Source organism: Pan troglodytes, chromosome 16, assembly GCF_028858775.2.
Source record: "Pan troglodytes isolate AG18354 chromosome 16, NHGRI_mPanTro3-v2.0_pri, whole genome shotgun sequence".
In the NCBI taxonomy this organism is placed as follows: domain Eukaryota; kingdom Metazoa; phylum Chordata; class Mammalia; order Primates; family Hominidae; genus Pan; species Pan troglodytes.
In genome coordinates, this window is record NC_072414.2 from 60,810,549 (window position 1) to 60,830,651 (window position 20,103).

A 20,103-nucleotide genomic window follows, 5' to 3' on the forward strand; every position below is an offset into this window, starting at 1 on the left:
AGAAACTCACACCAGCGGGCGTGGGGGTGCGGGTGTGAAGGTGTGCGCTTCGTTTCAGTGGCTTCGTGCTTGATGTACCAACCGGTAGGTGATGAAAGTGACAAGAAGGTGTAAGTACCACAGATCCTTCACTCCATCAGTACTTCTAGAATGCTTACCATGTGCCAGGCACAGTGTGCAGCTCTGAAGACCACAATGATGAGCAAAAGCAAGTCCCTCAAATCGTGCAGTGCACCCATTAGGCAAGGGGACAGAGATGCTAATTAAACACTCATAATCTGGAATATGTAGTTACAAACTGAAGCACTCTGAGGGAAAAGTTCTGTAAGAGTTTTCTGGCAAAAGAACTAGATCTAAACCTGATGGAGGAGGCTGGAGATGGTAAAGATGACTAGATGCTAACTGGATACAGTGGCAATCTCAGTGTGGTACAGGTTTGCAGGAATGAGAGGCAGCCAGGGAGGCCCAGAGAGAGTGGGGCAAGGGAACAGATGACGGGAAGTGGCCAGACCATGCAGCACCTGGTTGGTCTTATTAAAGATTTGGGACTTTATCCTAGGAACAATGGTGAATTTTAAGTATGGGGTGACATTACATGTGTGTTTTGATAAGATCATTCTAGTTGAAGGTCACAGCATGGCTTCAAGAAGACTAGACTATGATACAGGGAGATCAGTGGCAAGCAACAGAGCATGTTTTAAACAGACAAGACTTGTGATGATGATGGATGGAAAGAGGATCATGAGTGTGTGTGTGTGGGCAGTGGTGGGCAAGGGACAGAGGACATGGGTTCCCTTTGGACTTAAGAGTAGGGCACTTTTGGAGCACCCAGGTGGAGACATCAGGTGGGTCTCGAGCTTACTCAAGCAGTAAACTTCAAACCTCAGAGAGCAGCACGCAGTACCTGCAGCTGTCAGTGAGGAAGGACAAATTTCCAACTGGAGAGAATACAGGATAAGAATGCCCAGCACCCAAGTTTGACTAAGTCAATACTTCATGGCTAAACAGGAGAGCAACAGGACACCAGAAACTGAGGAGTGACTAGAGCCGTAGAAGATATACCAGAGAAAGGGAGAGCATCTATCATAAAGTCAAGAATGCTGAATCCCAGCCGGGCGCAGTGGCTCATGCCTGTAATCCCAGCACTTTGGGAGGCCGAGGCAGGCAGATCACTTGAGGTCAGGAGTTCGAGACCAGCCTAGCCAACATGGTGAAACCCCTTCTCTACTAAAAATAAAAAAGTTATCCGGGCGTGGTGGTGGGCACCTGTAATCCCAGCTAGTCGGGAGGCTGAGGCACGAGAATCGCTTGAACCCAGGAGGTCGAGGTTGCAGTGAGCTGAGATCAAGCCACTGCGCACTCCAACATGGGCCACAGAGTGAGACTCTGTCTGGAAAAAAAAAAAAAAAAAAAAGAATGCTGAATCCCGCCACTGAGACATCATGCAAGATAAGAAATGAAGGCTGTTGGGATTCTTGGCACTATTTAGGAAGCAAACCAGACTTCACGTGGTGGAGTAAGAGAGGTGACAGGATGGAGAAGATAGACAATTCAGAAAGTTTAGGGAGTAGGGAGAAGAGTGGGATGGGCAGTAACTACAGCGCAACACGGGATCAATTAGAGTCTTTGCTTTAAGATGGGAGAAGCATCCCCAGCTGGAGAAGAATCCAAAGGACAGGAGTGGCTAGGTGCCCAGGAGGAACAAGGGAACTGAGGGAGGGGTGGACAAGACAAGAAGACCACTGAACTGGGAGGGATTAAGGCAGGTTCAGCCTCACAACTACTTAAGAAACCAGGAGGTTTCCATTTTCTGTGAAGAGGACGTCCTGGCTGGGAGGGAAGGGGTGGAGGCCTGAAATTGCTGCTGAGGGCAGTAAGAAAAAGAGTTGCCCAGAAGAGGGACGAGTCACTTACCCTCAGTAGAAACTACCTAGAGTCCAATGTCAGGACTGTAGTGAATTCCTAGTGGGAAAAAGTAACTCCTGGTAACTTTGAATCTCTAGCTTCTAAACCTCTTTTCCCATGGAAAGAAAATGGTTACTTTTGTATGTAATGTGTCTGCGGATAATGTAAGTTGGGTTTTTTTGAGACCGAGTTTCGCTCTTGTTGCCCAGGCTGGAATGCAGTGGCACGGTATCAGCTCACACTGCAACCTCCGTCTCCCAGGTTCAAGCGATTCTCCTGCCTCAGCCTCCAGAGTAGCTGGAATTACAGGCACCTGCCACCACACCCGGCTGATTTTTTTTTTTTTTTTGTATTTTTAGTAGAGACAAGGCCAGCCTGTTCTTGAACTCCTGGCCTCAGGTGATCTGCCTGTCTTGGCCTCCCAAAGTGCTGGAAGTACAGGCGTGAGCCACTGCGCCTGGCCCTAAGTTGGTTTTTTTTTTTTTTTTTTAAGTGAATGCCAGGTATGGTATTCTAGCTATGGTGTTCTAACGGCAACAACAGCTAACATTTCTTGAGAGCTTACTGTGTGCCAGACAGTGTGGCAGGCACTATTACAACCTCATTTTGCAGAGACAAAAAGGGAAGGTGCCCTGAGAGGGGCGTGCCCAAGTGCCACAGTTGGAAGTGGCGGAGGCAGGACATAACCCCACGCAGTCTATGTGGGGGAAACCAGGTGCACTGTCCTCTCTCCACAATCTTCCCTGACCCAGCATGCAAAGTGTGCAATGCACTGAAGGATGGGGCCCTGGGTGACAAGAGTGTGGAGAAGGGGCTGGGGGAACATGGCTGATGGGGGGCCACTGGCACCAGGAACGTTGGAAGGCACCTGTCTGGGGTAGGAGCCTAGGATTGAGTCCTTATGCTGAGAAGGTTGGAGGGGAGAAAAGCAAGACATAAGGAGAGCAGCTGGAGAAGATGGGATGGGCTGGTTTAAAACAGAAGTCATGATTGACCCTCAGTGGAGAGGCCTCACAAAGTTACCAAGGGCATCCTCTCATTCCCCCAAACAAAACTACAAGTATTGAGTATAAAGAAACCTTAATATTCATCTTTTAATGGCTTTCAAACATTAACAAATAATGAAACTAATTTGTAGGTCCAAGCCAGTCAGTTTTTTTTTTAATGAATAAAAGTGTTTTACATGTAGTAAGGGAGGAGCATGGTGTCGGTTTTTCACAAAACACAGGAATGCATGTACATACCAGGGAGTGGTGTAAAATGTATTTCTCACTACTAGGAGCAGAAAGTTCAAAAGCCACTGATCTAATTCAACACTCCCATTTTAGAATTTTAGAATGGAGAAAACAGAGGCTCAAAGAAGCCAAACAACTTGTCCAACTTACTTAATAGCAAAGCCGAGAAGAGCATCCAAGTCTTTAATAGTTCTCTGGTAATTTCCTCACCAAACCAGAATCTCCAAATGTAAATACCTCTGGGAAAAACAGTGCTGACTTTAATCCACATTAGAGTAAATAACAGTGGAGTAGTAAGTAAGCTGATCTTTTAGATGTGCTGCCTGGAGCAAGTTTTGGTAAAGGAAACAGTAGCTGAATGAATTCAGGGGGCAGCTGTGGAGCTAAAACAAAATAAATCTGAGGGAAAGCACTGGGTTGCAGGGTGTGGCCCAGCAGGCCCAGGACAGGGCTTGGTGTGGTAGAATAAAGGGACTTTTATCTTCCTTAGAGTCTGTATATCATCAGGACAACTAGTTCTAGACAAGGAGGCTGCTTCCATGTCTGAGAAGGTGGCTCACGGCCATGGTGCTTTGCTCATCTAGTTTCAACAAATTTTATTAAATGAGAAGTTCTGAATAACAGATGCCTTCACAAATCTCTGTCCCTGCCAGACTCCATCTCTTTAATGAAAACATCATTGTTGGGTATTTATCATTTGTTGTATAATTCTATTTCAAAGCTATAGAAGATTCAGAGTCAGGTCCATGTTTCTCTACTTGAAGGCAGTGGTGCTGGGGGACTGGGAGAGGGTAGTTCCTAGGAGACCAGAGAACTAGCTAGAGCAAGGGATGGACTGCCAAAACAAAGAGGAGGGATGCTGGTGGCAAACATTTCTAAAGGAATGCCTCTCTAGACACCAGAGCTATGAGCCTCCTCTTAAACTAAGTTAGAATTCAGGCCAGACAATTGGGCCACGTTCACTGGGCCAGGGCCCAATCACCAACAAGCTCCCTGCTCCTTTCCTAAGTGACTGCACCAAAATAGCGAAGGCATGAGATGTCTGAAGAGTATCCTACACAATTTCCAGGAAGTTGTTTTTTTTTTTTTTTTTTTTGAGACAGAGTCTCGCTCTGTCCCCCAGGCCGGAGTGCAGTGGCGCGATCTCTGCTCACTGCAAGTTCCGCCTCCCGGGTTCACGGCATTCTCCTGCCTCAGCCTCCGGAATAGCTGGGACCACAGGCACCCGCCACCATGCCCGGCTAATTTTTTGTATTTTTACTAGAGACGGGGTTTCACCGTGTTAGCCAGGATGGTCTTGATCTCCTGACCTGGTGATCCACCCGCCTCGGCCTCCCAAAGTGCTGGGATTACAGGCGTGAGCCACTGCACCCAGCCTCCAGGAAGTTTTTTATTTCAATGTGATGTAATTAATTTGGACCCAAGCTCTGGGATGGACAGCTCTGAAAGCTCAAGCAGATGTCTTTCCAATGGTATTGAAGAAGGGGGCCAGGCACGCTGGCTCACACCTGTAATCCCAGCGCTTTGGGATGCCAAGGTGGGCAGATCACTTGAGTCCAGGAGTTTGAGACCAGCCTGGGCAACATGGCAAAACCTCGTCTCTACAAAAATTATAAAATAAATAAATAAAAAAGGAAACAAGTCTCATACTGCTATGGGGAAAGAAAAAAAAAGAAAGATGGCCAACTCTGTAAGTCTAGAGTAAGCCACCTTGAGAGGCTGGTGGTGCAGCAGCAGCAGGAGAGGGAATTGGGGCTGTGGTGTGCTGTCATAACACAGGCTGCTGTTATGGGGACTAGGATTTGTCCCCTTGAATTTATCTCCTCCTCCCCTTGACCTGGCCAATTTTATAACCATTCCTTCCGTTCATTAGCTCAGGCACAAGACGCTAGAGGGAAAAACTTCTGAAACTCAAAGCCACTATGCTGCTGGTTCATTCCCCAGGAAACACGCATGGTAGAAAAGCAGCAGGCCAAAAACTAGAGATTCCAGGATTATCTGTCATTTTCAAAGATCTGGGCTCTGAAAGGCTGATGTCAGCCACTGGGTGCACAGCTGCCCCACCTTTGGTTCAAGCCTCAAAGCTCTAACCGTTGCAATCCAAAGCTCTTTCTATCTCTGAGATGACATCTAGAACCTAAGAGTGACCATTCAACTACAAGATACACAGAAGGCTTTGACATGTTCTGAGTACACAACGAAGAATTTCAGCTGGCTATACAGAACTCTAGACGAGAAGTGCTTCATACTAAACCAGTAACAAGGATAATTTCTCTTCCTATGGAGGTTCCTGGGTTGAGGCTGATTTCCACTAGGCACCAATTACTTACAGGGCACAGAACACATAAAAGGACTTAAAAAGACCCTGAGAGTACCATCCAAATATATGGCTTGCCATTTGCTTAAACAAAGCAAAACACTAGATCCCAGGGGCCCACCCTCCAATCTACTGAACCACCTTTTCAGCAAACCTCTTCTGCAAAGGGGGCAGATAGTAAACTTTATCAAGAGCCAAAATTAAGAACACTACATAGGGACTTTTATAACAAGAGAAAAATCTAACACATTTCCACAATTCTTTTATTGATAAAGTTCAGAATATATTGAGTACAATTTTTTTTTTTGTAACGAGATCTGCTAACGAGACAAGTGGATTTCTTATTTTTTGGGGGAATAACATTTCAAGTCATTGGGATTCAAAGAGTGTTCCATACCATCAAATTGACTGCAACGTTTATATGTACAAATAATTCTTAGCTCATGACTGTACAAAAATTGGGAGCTCAGTTATAGTTTGGTGATTGCTGTGGTACTCCTGTGATTGGGGTGGAGCCCAGGAATCTGCATTTTACATGCCTCTCACGTGATTCTGGTAATGGGCCATGGACCCAATGAACTATCCAATCCTCGGAATCTCTGTCCACCGAAGGGGCCTGTGGTTTTGCAGTGCGAGAACCCGGCTGTGCCACCTACCAGTTGCTCAACCTCTCCAAAAATCAGATGATTCATCCTCACAACAGGGGTGGCATTGCACTGCTTGGCCTACTCTTAAAGAGTTGCTGGGATGATTAAGTGAGATGATCCATGAGGTGCTATGAGCATACTATGTCCCAGATACTAAAGACATGCCAGTTATGTTGAGTTTTTTTGGCTGCAGATGCAGACTGCCTGAGCAGCTCCTGCTTGTCTTCTCCTTACTCAAAATGTGTCCCCCAGCACCTTAAAGGCCAGATCCACTTCAACCTAACCCACTGTGATGTGCTAAAGCAAACTCAGTGCAAGGCTTCATAAAATGATAATCCACAGCCCCTGGTCCTGAACTTCCTGGCCCTCTAATATCTCCAACCAGGATGCTATCCACTCTTCATTTCAGCATCTTCAATAATAGAAAACTCATTCTCCTTCTACGGTGGCACCACTCCAAAGGTGGGGAAGAAAAAGCTCTTCCTTACAGTATCTTAAGAAAAAAAGGGTGTTTCAAAGGAGGCAGTAGAGTGTAGAGGTTGAGTATGCAGACTGGCTGAGTTTGAATCCTGGTTCTGCCACTCACTGGTCACATGATAACCCCTGTATGCCTCAATTTCCATATGCACAATGACGATGATAATAATAATACCTACCTCATAGTGCTGTTGTGGGGACTAAATTAGTTGATACATGTAATCCACTTAAGAAATGTGCCAGACACAGCGTGGTTGCTATGTAAGCATTAGCTAATATTGTTATTATCCTAAACCATGGAGGAGCTCAAAGTAATGCCTGGAAGCACCCTGATATGTCTCCGAGACTAACACTGTCATATAGACGGCATATACTGAGGGCCATATCAAACCAGTTTTGTCATCATTTACTGATTAAACAGGATTATTCCGTTTTACAGGTGAAGAAACAAAGCTTCAAAAAGGTAGGTTAAGCTCACCAGCCCAAGGTCACAAGGGCAGGTAAACGTATCCTACCTCCTTGTGGCAGGAGGAATTCAAACCCAGGTCTGTGTAATTCCTAAGCCCATCTTCATCATGGAGCCCCTCAGACTCGAAACTACTATCAGCAGCAGAACTCAACTATGACCATAGGGGAACTCAGGCTCAATTTTCTGCCTGCGAGTTCCTGGTTGGCTTGCATAAACTGTAGTTAATATCATGCTACTTGAACCCAATTAGGCAGTAAGTCAGCCTGGAAAACATCATGCGATGTATTCCAAAGGTCAAAGTAAAAGCTGGCTTCCAAGGCAGCCTCTGCTGGACACTGCCATGAAAGTTTGTTTCTGCACAGATACCAGAGTTCAGCTCGTGAGGTGCTTAACCAGCACCTATATCGGCTTTTTAAAATTCTCAGAGATGCCAGCATCGGAGGACCCGACGCGACGAATTGCCTGGCTCCTAAGTCAACATCCAGAGAAAGGAGGTTTACTTTTTTCAAAAGCAAACCTTCATCCCTCTCTTTCGCTTTAGGATCTCATTACTATTGTAGCTGCCTTCTCCCAGGCAAAAATAAAAGGGGGAAGGAGCAGGTTTAGACCGAGGAGGAGGGTTCCCCTAGCCTGCAGGGCGCTGCAACATCCACCTGAAACACGGAGCTCGACCTACCTTCCCGGAGAGCCCAGCCCGGGAGGGCGTTTCCCCAACGGATCGACAACTCTTCCCTCCCGGGGAACAGGCTGCTGTCCTTGGCTTCAGTCAGGGCCACTAGAGTCGCGTGCGCGACACCCCTCACCCCCGCCAAAAGAACCTCATGTTTAATGTTCCCCTTACTCTATCACTTCCGCCGAAAGAGCAAACATCAGAGCGATCGGTTAGTCCTTAAGGCCACATTTAACTACGTCTGAGCGCCTGCAGGAGGAACGGCGAAACCCCGGAGAGGAGGGCGGGGGAGGCAGGGAGCGCGTGGGGGGGCATTTGCACAGAGGATCGTCGTCCTCCCGGCGCCGCGGCCGCCGTGACGCTCCAGCACAGCCTCAGGCCGTTGGCGCGGGGCGGAAACCCCCATCGGGGCTCACAGCACAACTGGGGGTCCCCAAAGCCAGCTCCCCCTGCCTCCTCCGCGCGGGAGGCCGTCGGGGTGATGGCGCAAGACTCCGCTCCCCCCGCCCCCCACAGCGACAACAGCCACGGTGACAAAATGGCAGCCCGGCGCCCGGCAGTCGTGCCACAGGCGCGCAGGGCCCTGGCGGCGGCTCCTGCCCCCCAGTAACGCCTCGGCGCCCTTCGGGCTCAGCCCCGGGTGGGCCTAGCCGTTAAAAAAAATAAATAAATAAAAATAAATAAATAAAACACCTGGAACTCAAAACCAGCCTAGAAAGCCACAAGGCCGGCCCCGCGCGTACTGCACCCCCGCCGCCCGCCTGCCAGCGCCCCGCGCCACATGGAGCCCGGAACCCGCATTCCGAGCCCCGCGCCCCGCGCCGGGGAGGAGGGGCGGGGCGTGCGGCGCGAGCCCCGGGAAACATGGCTGCTCGTCCTATTTCGGCGTCGCGGCATGGCCACCAGCTCCCGGAGCCCAGTTGGGAGAGGTGCCGAAGGTGGGTGTGTGGGGGGCCCAGGGGCAGCGCGGCGGGGAGGGGCGCAGGGGGCGCGCTCCGGGAGCCATTTGTCTTAAGAACGTTTAAAAAAATACAGTTCCTCCTCCCCCAACCCTTTTGTCCCTCTTTCGCTAGCTTTCTCCCCCTCCCCCGCAAATGTGCAGAAAGTGCCCCCTCCTCCGCCACCCGCGCCCCACCCCGCCTCCAGGCAGGGGGCAGGCGTGTGGGCCGCGAGGCTGGGAGGCGAGGGGGCGAAGCGTGAGAAATCGCTCCCAGTACGGCGCGGTGCGCTCCCCTCCCCAACACACACACTCGGGGAAGTTTAAAGAGCCGGTTCGACCCGCTTTCCTGCTTGCTCCCGGGGGGCCGGCAGCGTCGGTCGGGTTCGCCAGGCCAGCCGCGCCCCCGCACCCACCCGCGGCGACCCCGGCCCCGCGCTTGGCGCCCTTCCCCCTCCGCGCAGGGGGCTTCCGGAAAGTACGCGGGAAGACCGCGGCCCCGGCCCCCTCCCCCATCACCACACCCAGCCCCCAAACGCTAGGCGCCGGGTCCCGGCCGGGACGAAAGCGGCCGGAGAGAGGCAAACCGCCCGCAAATAGTGCGCGGAAACTCCGGCCTCCACCGGCGGCGCCCCCTCCTCTCCCGCGGCCGCCCCCTCCCCGCCCTGCGCGCCATAAGGCACTCGCACGTCTCCAGTCCACAGCTGCGTTAAGGCGGGGAGGGGGTAGACAAAAAGGATCTTGTTTTCAAAAGTCTCACTCAGGTTTGGGGGAGGAACTAGGGAAAAGAGGAAGCGAGGCCTGCCTTCGCCGGGATTCGGGTTTAACGGGCTAGAGGGGCGACAGGCCAGCGCACGGTGCTGCCCAAACTCCCAACTCATGGAGCTCGGGCCACCGAGACTGGGGGTGTCCTCCCGCCAGCGCGTCCCCGGTCCCCCCAAGGGGCCAAGAGGGGAGCTGGCCGGAGTCTCCGCCCCAGAGCCGCCAACTCGCCGAAAACACTCAGGTTTGAAAGCGAGAGGGAGGCAGAAATAAAAACCAGCGTTCGAGTCACCCACCCTCACCTTCCCCCTCCTCAGGGGTAAGCTTTCGCTCGAGCCTCGCGATTCCCACCCGTGTAAGTTTCCTCCGGCCGTGCTCCCGCCGCTGCCCAATCAATAACGGCGGCTAGCGGGCAAACTCCCATCCTAGAGCTGCGTGTTTGCCATGCCCGCATAAACGTGGACCCAGCCAGTACCCACCACGGGCGCCAGCTCCGGGCAGCTCGCGTCCTGACAAAGTTTCCCGTGCCCATTTATTAAGCAGGCGCCGAATGGCTGCCGACGAGCCCAGCACTGAGAAAGACGGGCCGGGGGTTCGAGCTGGGGGGCACCAGGGCCCAAAGGCTGGCATCTTGGGGAAGCCGGAAGGAGCTGGGGCGAGGGGGCACCGGGACGTAGCCTTTGGGCAACTTGCACCAGCGATCGCTGGAGGCAGGGAGACGCGGGGATTATCTGTGCCTTAGCACGTTTGAAAATCCCTCCCCCTCCTTCTAATTTATCCTCCCTTCGGAAGGAAAGGAAGAAACATCAGCATCTGGCCCGAAGGTGGGGTGGAAAGAGTGAGGGAGAAAGAGGAGGAGAGGAAGGGAGGCAGAGAAAGGGAGGGAGGGAGAGAAAGGGCGCGTTCACGAACACTACAAAGTTACAAATATGGCTCCCCCGTCTCTCGCCTCATCACTGCAAAGAAATGAAGACGCACTTTAAACTCCAGCCATTCCCAACTCCGCTGCAGCCCCCTCCCCACGCGCTCTCCCCGGGGGCCTCGGCCCACATTTATCAGAAACTAAACCGGACTCGCGAAGCCCCAAACTTATTGTGTGTGCGAGCGAGCGAGAGAAAGGGAGGGGGGAGGCGCGGGAGGGGGGCGGAAGGGGGGATACATTTATAAAATGTAAAACCCCCTTTTTTTGTTGTTAAATCCAGGAGGCAGCCCCTCTCCTCCTCCTCCCTCGTTAATCTTCCCCCCAGACGGAGTCACGGGAGCAGCGATCTCCGAGGGTGATTTCGCCTTATTCTCTCCGACCCAAACGCGTGCGCCCGCCGGCCCCCGATGGGTGCACACTCGCACGCACACTCTCGCACCCACACTCGCACACGCGGGAGCACACGCACAGGTAGTCACACACCAAGGGCAGCGGCGGCGGCGGCCGGAACATGCTCGGATGGCATTGCAACCCCCCAGCCTTGCCAATTCGCTTGCAGTCCGACCCCCAAACCCGCACCTCCCGGGCGCCCCCCCCCAAAAAAAGTGCCTCCCCCCAGCGCGCGCACACACACACACACACACAAAGTAGGAGAATGGACCGACAGAGATATTTTTGGCAAATGCTCACATCAGAGGGCGTCCTGTTCCGCAGCTCTAAATGAATCCGTCTGCCCATCTCCATCTCTCGCGCTCTCTCTCTGCAGAGGCTCCCGCGCCGGCGGAATTCAATCAATAAACCCCGAACCCACGGCCGCGCGTTTTAGGACTTTGAAGGCTCAACCAGCTCCGCTCGGTTCTCGAGCCCCCAGCACCCGCGGCGCACACTAACCTGATCGCCGTGGAGGCGGGATCTGCGGCCCCACGGACGAGCGGCAGCGGCCCGAGCCAATCGCCGCCGAGGGTCTCCGGGCAACAGCCAATGGCAGTGGCGGCGGGGGGGGGAAGGGACCAATGGGTGGGCTGCGCAGCCGGCCAGGGAGGCTCGGCCATTTGGTTGTGGTGCCGGAGACGGACCCCTTTAGATTTCGGGGCGGCTGAGGAGCGCGGCGGCTGCTCTGTGGCTGAGTGAGGGGGGTGGGCGGAATGGCGGGGGAAGGGAAGGTGACTGTGCCTCGAGGGCCGAGCCGCCCGGCCTTGCCAGCCAGCCGCCGCCTCAGCGTTCGGCCGGGGGCGGGGCCGCAGGTGCGTTCTGCGAGGGGGAGGGGCGCGGCCGGAGGGGTCGGGTCGGGGTCCCCGCCCGGCCGAGGGCTTCGCGGGGCGGCGCGACGGGGTTGCGGAAGGAGGCGGGCGGCTTGAGGTCCGGGGACCGCGGGCTGCCCAGCGGGAGGGCAGATGAAAGGCCTGGAAGGAGGAGAGGGGTCAGGGTGCAATGCCGGGAGGGGCTCGTCGGGTCCCGGGTCCGGCGGCTCGCGCTGGGGAGCGTGGCTGCCCCCGTCACCCCCGCCGCGGCTGCCCAGCCCGCGCGCCCCTTCCCCTCCGGCCTCGTCCCTGTCAGGCCGCCACCATCGCCACCCTCGTATGCATAAGTCAGTAAAAGCAAGATGCTTCCACTTTTGGATGACTTACCGCGCGGTCGCGACCCTTCCCACGAAGAGGCTTTTCACTTTGCTGTCATATTAGGTCAGCTTGGAAGAAGTGATCACCAAGAGACACCCAAGATCTTGTTTAGGCAACAAATGAATGAAGACCATGGATTAAGAACTGTTGCTGGATATGTAGAATATTAAAAGGTGGAAAAGGAAGGTGCTCATAACTCCTGGTTTTCTGGACCAAACATAATTTATGGGCTTTATAGACCTAGTGAAAGAGAACGGCGCACGGTTTATTCTAATCGTCCACCTGAGTCATTTGGTTCGGTTTGGGTTGCCAAGGAGGCTCTAACTGGAGCACTTTCTCCAGGTTTTTCGGCGTGTTTGCCTTGGGTATTTTTGAATCACATTAAGTTTTAAGAGACCTTAAAGCCCTGATGCCCACTGGGTTACCGACTTACGGCACTAAGTTGGCTGCCTGTGGCTGTTAATAAACCACGGGGATTGTTGTCAACAAGGACAGATACATCCTTACCGTTCCACACGACTGTATTTTAGTGTTTGTTTCTACATGTCTGCACTCTTCCCCACACACCTCAAGGTAGTTTTTCTGGATACATGTGTTTATTTTTCAGGAACAGGAGTTCAAAGGAGAGATAAGCCAGTATGTATGTTGCAAAGTTAAAATACTGTTGCATAATAGCAATACAGTTTCATTCTTAGGCATATGAAGTTGAGGAGGAAATAAAAAGTGACAATGTAAATAAAACACATACAGAATGCTTACACTGGGGAAGAAGCTGTAGTAACTTTAATATTGCAACCTGATGGATTGCAAGTGTAAAGCCCTGCAACTAAGGATTTTACTCAGTAAATTCTTTCAGATAAAATGATAAATGGAATTTGAAGTCTGATGTTTACTCTGAGTAGGTGGGAAATGCAACATAAAAGTTAGAAGTCATTGTTTTATTTTATCTGGGTATAAATAGTATAATTTATTTAACTTGTTGACTTGCCTGTCATCCTCAGATTTTGTTAATCTTATTGAAGCCTATTTGTATAGTTGGAATTTATTCTAAGTTTTATTGGCTTCTTTGTAATACATGAGGAACCCCAAATTTCCTATTTATGCCATTGAGACAGTTGTTATTTCTGGATATGGTGTTTAGGATTGTATTCAAACAGAACTCTTCTCAAAACAGGTCAATATGGTGTGTATGATCTGTGTAACATAGGAGTCCTGAAGTTTGTGTTCTCTTTGATGGTAAATGTTCATCTTCAATTTAAAAGTTTAACCACAGTTAAGACCACGCTGCTAGCAATGCAATATGAGACAGTGTCTTTCCAGAGGAGTAATCCCTTAAAAACCAACCAATCAATGCAGAGATATGCCCCATCCAGCTTTGCTAAATAGAAGCAAATAGCTCACTTTATTGTACAAAGACTCAAGAGGAAGACTTGGAAGCCCACCCCCTCCCCCATTAAAGAGAAAGTACAGGAACAAATTAGAATCGAAAAAGTCATGGCCTGATTACTAAATCAAAACGTTAAATGTGACAGTTGTTTTTAGAAGCATCTTACATTTATACATTTTGATGACTTTTGTATTAATGTTAGAAAATTGAAAGAAGGCTTCACTGGATGTCAGTCGTTACAGAAATTGAAATATCCAAAAGTATATGTATAACCAATTGAGTAATTTCCGCTTTCCTTACATACTTGAAATAAATTTTCTTTTGCTTTTACAAATACATCTATTTGTAAGAAAATTTTCATATGATTTTGTTTTATTATTAAAAAAGGAATATAGCAAAGCCAAAGCTGAGCTGTATTTGCCCCACACAACATGACCAAATATAAAAAAAACCACTGCTCTTACATACCTTATTTTACAAAGTTGTTTTTTAAATTACATTTTATTGTATATTATAGTAGTAAATAAGTGTTCTAAGTGGCACTGCATTTCAGAAAATATAGAAAGAAATCCCATATCAAGGAATCTTCGCTGAATTTTGAAACGGAGTTGGGAACAGGTAAGAGTTCCTATCTACTGAGTAATTCTACAACAGGAATTGTGTTTGAAAGATGTAGAGTCTCTAACCTCTGAAACTAGGTTTGAGTCACACTGAGAAGAATAAATGAGATACAATTCAAAGTTTAACCCCCTAGAGAGATAGATGGCCCAGGAAGGAAAGATCTTCCCGCCTTCCAGAATATCCTCCATCAAGAACCATTCCAAATAAATGAGCAGCCTATTTTGTTCTCAAAGACATGAACAATGAGTGTCCTTAGGCTCTTTTGAAATGTGTAGGAGAGTACTGTTTTACAAATAACCATATCGTTACTATTGCCATTTTATTAGGTTGGTGCAAAAGTAATTACCATTTTTTTTAAAAAAAGGCAAAACCACAATTACTTTTGCACCAATAGCACATTTGCCCTTGTTTGGTCTCTAAAGATGGAGACCCTTTGGTTAGCATCCTTTTTATGAGTCAAGCTAATATACCCGCAGCTCAACTTTTTGTTTTTGAGCTTGAATCACATCACTGGCAATCGGCCATAGTACTCTCTTACCTACATCATGGTTCTGCTGCTTGGACCCCAAAGACAATGACATGGAAAAACTCCAGCTTAATTATGTTCTTTTTTGTTTGTATATGTAAATAGTTTTTAGGAATGTAGATTATTCTTTTGAAATCTGTGGTAACATGTGAAAACCACTACATTTTATTTATTTTTATTGAATAGCAAATAATGTTGAAGCCTGGGATCTAAAAAGTTAAATATTATTTTATTTTGCTTAATAAAGTATTGGATAATTTAGAAAAAAAAATTTTTTTAATGATTGGATAGTTACCTTATTAATGGATTGGTCAGGGAGAAAAAGCCCTGTTGGATGAAAACTGTCATATATGTGACTTTTAAAGTGAAATTAATAAGCCAGGCATGGTGATGTTCCCCTGTAGGCCCAGCTACTTGGGAGGCTGAAGTGAAAGGATCACTTGAGCCCAAGAGTTCAAGAACAGCTTGGACAACATAGCAAGACCTGTTTCTCTAAAAACGAAAAACAGTAAAAATCTTAAAAACCGCTTAAAGATGGTTGGTTTCTTTTAAAAAGGAAAAAAAGGCTCAGGTGCAGTGGCTCACGCCTGTAATCCCAACACTTTGGGAAGCTGCAGGCAGATAGCTTGAGCTCAGGAGTTCGAGACCAGCCTGGGCAACATGGTGAAACCCCATCTTTACCAAAAATGAAAAAAAAAAAAAATTAGCCTGGCATGGTGGCGTGCACCTGTGGTCCCAGCTACAATAGAGGCTGAGGTGGGAGGATCCCTTGAGCCCGGGAGGTGGAGATTGCAGTGAGTAGAGATCACGCCTCGGCACTCCAGCCTGGGCAACATAGCCAGATACTGTCTCATTAAAAAAAAAAAAAAAAAAAAAAGGCCGGGCGCGGTGGCTCATGCCTGTAATCCCAGCACTTTGGGAGGCCGAGGTGGGCGGATCACGTGGTCAGGAGATCGAGACCATCCTGGCTAACACGGTGAAACCCCGTCTGTATTAAAAATACAAAAAATTAGCCGGGTGAGGTGGCGCACGCCTGTAGTCCCAGCTACTCGGGAGGCTGAGGCAGGAGAATGGCGTCAACCCGGAAGGCGGAGCTTGCAGTGAGCAGAGATCACTTCATTGCACTGCAGCCTGGGCGACAGAGCGAGACTCCGTCTCAAAAAAAAAAAAAAAAAAAAAAAAAAAGCCAGGTATGGTGGCTCACGCCTGTAATCCCAGCACTTTGGGAGGCCAAGGCGGGTGGATCACCTGAAGTCAGGAGTTCGAGACCAGCCTGGCCAACATGGTGAAATGCCATCTCTACTAAAAATACACACACACACAAAAAGCCGGGCTTGGTGGCACGTGCCTATAATCCCAGCTACTCAGGAGGCAGAGGCGGGAGACTTACTTGAACCCGGGAGGCAGAGGTTGCCATGTGCCAAAATCGCGCCATTGCACTCCAGCCTGGGCAACAAGAGTGAAACTCCATCTCAAAAAAAAAAAAAAAAAATCACTTGCACACTTGTTTGGAAGTCTCTAGAAATTTTGTGAATCGGTTTCTTAAATATATTTATTAAAGACAGTTTTGAAGTAGCAATGAGGGAAGTTTGTTTACCATTCATCAGGAAGAAAACCAGAGCTGTAAGCTCTTACTTTTAGTATTAAAATATGGCTGTGAAGGAAAAAAATAAATGCCTTAAAGACAAATAATGGAATGAGGAGCTATAGAACAAAGTGACATAAGGCAATTTTGGTTGAAAAATAGAAATGCAATTAATTTAGATTCCACTAATTTGTTTTAATCCATCTAGAGTTGAGGTTTACCTCTATGAAGAAAAGAATACTAAAATCTATTAAGATATGAGGTAGAGATCAGACTTTTTAAGAACTTTTAATGTTTTTACCATTTGCAAATGGCATTTATAACTTTCGTATACATAGTAAAATTATGTATACAATAATTAAATCCTCTTAGATTCTCTGCTTTGTAATGGCAATTATTATTTGTACCTCTAAGTAATGATCTATTTGTAAAAAATTTTCTACAGCGCCTCTTGAATTAGAGATCAATTTAATGCATTCTGAGAAATTAGTAAATTTTTAACGTATTTCTAGTTGAAATATTGGGTTCTTTCAGGCGAGTATATGTATACCCTAAACTTTCTTTGGAAGTTCTGGATCCTAGCAACTATAATATAAAAACTTTGAATTCATTTGTACATGATGAAATGAGATAGCCATGATAGGTGTTAGAGGACTTTTACCCAGTGGAGGAACATGTTTTACTCTGCTGCATTGGTCTTTTTTTTTTTTTTTTTTTCCTTTCTTTTTGAGACAGGGTCTCACTGCCACCCAGGCTGGAGTGCAGTGATGCGATCATGGCTCACTGCAGCCTTGACCTCTTGGGCTCAAGCAGTCCTCCTGCCTCAGCCTCCCAAGTAACTGGGGCCACAGGCATGCACCACCACACCTGGCTAATTTTAAAATTTTTATAGAGATGAGGTCTCACCATGTTGGCCAGGCTAGTCTCAAGCTCCTGGGCTCAAGCGATCCACCTGCCTGGGCCTTCCAAAGTGCTGGGATTACAGATATGAGCCGTGGTGCCCAGCCTTGCATTGGTCTTATAACTCAATAATGTACGTGAAATTATTGTATATGCCTTCTTGTATATGAGAATTACCACTTCTACATATATATTGGAGGGCAAGTCAAGTAAGTGTGACAAACATTTTTCACTAGGCTAGGCCAACTCATGTCTGTGTTCATGTTGAGAAGTAATTCTATAGATAAGGCAGAAGAGCAGACAAACTCAGGATACAAGTGTGCAAAGATGTATAACAGACATGTTGATCATTGTATCATAGCATTTTTATAATAGCGAAAGAAAGAAAAGAAAGGGGAAGAGGGAAAATGAAAAAGAAAAAAACGGAAAAGATTCATATGCCCAGGAAAAAAGTCTGGGAGAGTATGTACCAAAAAATGTTTAAAAACTTTGATTACAATGGTTTTGCATGGGTGATGAGGTCATAGTGGTTTTTGATTTTGGGGTCTTTTATTTGTCTATATTTAAAAAGTTTTCCATTGATAATTTTTGCAATGAAACAGGTATTTTAATGGAAATTATAGGTGTAGATGATATGTGGAATGTTTATGCTAGTCAGAATTTTTGGTGAAGATAACAGAAATTTACCTTGACCAACACAAGAAAAAGGCAATTTTTATAAGTCTGTCACAGAACCAAAGAACAAGGTCCAGGAAAGAAGAAGCCAGGGAAGCTGGCAATTTGGAGCACAGCCAAGATGGTCCCTGCCCTAGGTAAAGTCTTCAGAGGACCTCACACCTCAGAAGTCATCTCTGCTATGGGCTGTGAATCCCACCATACCTACAATGATCTCAGCATCCTGCCTTTTTGTGTCACTCCCTCGAGGTTCAAAGCCCTTGGCAAGAACATTTGCAGATGCCCCAGCTGTCAGAGAAAAAAGATTATCTTCCTCCTTTAGCTTCCACAGTGGGATGTGTGACCCTGCCTCCTGCCTATTTTAGGACTCTGCCTAAACTAAGTGTTCTGGTGCTAGGTGACCAAAACCAAAAATCCATGAACATGTTCTAACAAAATAATGCTGTGAAGGTTTCCTGATGATCCATGTTACTCCCATAGTATCTCCCCTCTTCCTCCCTACTACTTACCAGCAAGAGACCGTACCACCTATTTAGGATCAATGTAAAGCAGAGCTAATATCTGAAATCCCAGTTTCTTTTCAAATGCTTCCCTTTCCAAATTTGAAGCCAGAAGAAACAATGTATCACTGCTGATGTCAATAAGACTTCCTCGGCTGGGCACCGTGGCTCACACCTGTAATCCCAGCACTTTTTGAGACCGAGGTGGGCAGATCAGTTGAGGTCAGGAGTTCAAGACCAGCCTGGCCAACATGGTGAAACCCCAACTCTACTAAAAATACAAAAGTTAGCTCAGTGTGGTGGCACACGCCTGTAATCCCATCTACTTGGGAGGCTGAGGCAGGAGTATCGCTTGAACCTGGGAAGTGGAGGTTGCAACTAGCCAAGATGGTGCCACTGCACTCCAGCGTGGGTGACAGAGTTAGACTCCGTCTCAAAAAAAAAAAAAAAAAAAAAAAAAGACTCTACCGCAGCAGAACTGGTGATAATCTTAAGATTTGGAAAGGAAATGTCCCTAGTAGAGATATTTGATTTAAATTACAAGGAATTTAGTTCTAAGGGATAATCGACATATTTCATAAATAAATGCAGATATCTCTAGATATCAAATGATAAAAGATCTTGAGCAGTGATGGATTACTGCTAATGGGTTTCTGTCTGCTACTCTGAGCACAGTTCAGGCTCAAGTTAAGAACTGGCATGAAGGGTTTGAGAATTTAGTCAAAATCTGGAAGTAGGCAGGTGGTCACAGGCTAAGAGTTCATAACCGGATGCAGTCGTTGAAGGACAATTGTGAAGAAAAAATGCTGATGGTGAAACGAATGCAAAAACCACAAACACATTGAAGAGGCCTATATTCCTGGGAACAAAGAGGAAGGTTATCAATGATGTGCTTGTAGAAAACATATCAATACTGGAATATTGTTTTCTTTCCCATCATTTCAGGTCAGTTAGCTTAGATTACTATTCAGCTAGAAAAAACAAATGATACCCTTGCAAGGACTCTGAACAATATTGGAATTCAGCTGTTTTGTTTCTAATAAAACATGGTTTAACTGTTACATGAATAGAAGTTCCTTATAAGTGCCAATTACTTCTTTCCAGAGAAGCAGTGCTAAAGATTCTGTTCATTGGTACACTAAGTGTTCTTCATGACCCAGTGTTTTATTTCCTATAAGTTAGCTTTTTTTCTCAGATGATTTAATGAAAATTATGGCAGTCTGCGCATTGTTCAGCAAAATCCATTTCCTCTTCTCCTTGAACACAAAGCTTGACTATGTTTCCTAGATGGCCCTTGCAGTTAGTTGGGGCCATGTGACTGGGTTCTAGCTTGTTGATTATAAGTGGAAGTGATGCTGCCACTTAAAGGCTTGAAAGTGCCACTGCATACTGACTGAGATGCAGTGGAAGCCTTGTGTTTATGAGGTGGACCCCCTCTCAGGCTGAAATGTCTCTTAAGAGTCATTTCAGCAACCTATTTACTTGCCCACCAAGAGAGAAATTGTGACTAAGAAACTTTTATGGGGCTGTGCCATTATATGCTTGTATCCGTTTGTTACTGTAGCCTATGCTAGTAACTAATACAATAATAAAGGTTTTTTTCAGTCTTAGTTTTCTATTCATTTATAGACCAATTGTAAATGTGAATATTGTATTTCCATTGTATCTTGGCTTACATGTTCAAAGCACCATAAAACAGATAAAAGGATTATATTAACAAGTACTTAATGAAGAAAAGATCAGTGCAAGGGAGTCTATGGAATAACATGCAAATATGTCTCTTTCCCCCAAACTTAGTGGGTGGCTCATAGTAAGTATAAAATAAATGCCTGTTGTTTCATCAATAAGTAGTCCTCCCCTCTCAAGCTGCAGACTGACATTTTAATTGCTCATTGGACATTTCCAAACAGGTATCTTACAGGAACAAACCACATGACATTTCCAAAACG

At 47.4% G+C, this 20,103-nt stretch overlaps 1 protein-coding gene and 1 long non-coding RNA gene across 2 annotated transcripts in view; one reads left to right on the forward strand and one right to left on the reverse strand.

The window, feature by feature from the left end:
• ANP32A (acidic nuclear phosphoprotein 32 family member A) overlaps window positions 1-11,371 on the reverse strand; it is a 42,128-nt gene extending 30,757 nt beyond the window's left edge. Inside the window, exon 1 of the mRNA XM_003954520.6 lies at window positions 11,032-11,371. Within this exon, the coding sequence (XP_003954569.2) occupies window positions 11,032-11,085 (54 nt within the window). The 5' untranslated portion in view covers window positions 11,086-11,371. The remainder of the gene's footprint in view (window positions 1-11,031) is intronic.
• Window positions 11,372-11,497: 126 nt separating this feature from the next.
• LOC134808456 (uncharacterized) lies at window positions 11,498-13,683 on the forward strand. Its single transcript, XR_010151401.1, has 2 exons — window positions 11,498-11,585; window positions 12,024-13,683. It is a non-coding gene; the product is annotated as an uncharacterized LOC134808456 (long non-coding RNA).
• The last annotated feature ends 6,420 nt before the right edge of the window (window positions 13,684-20,103 follow it).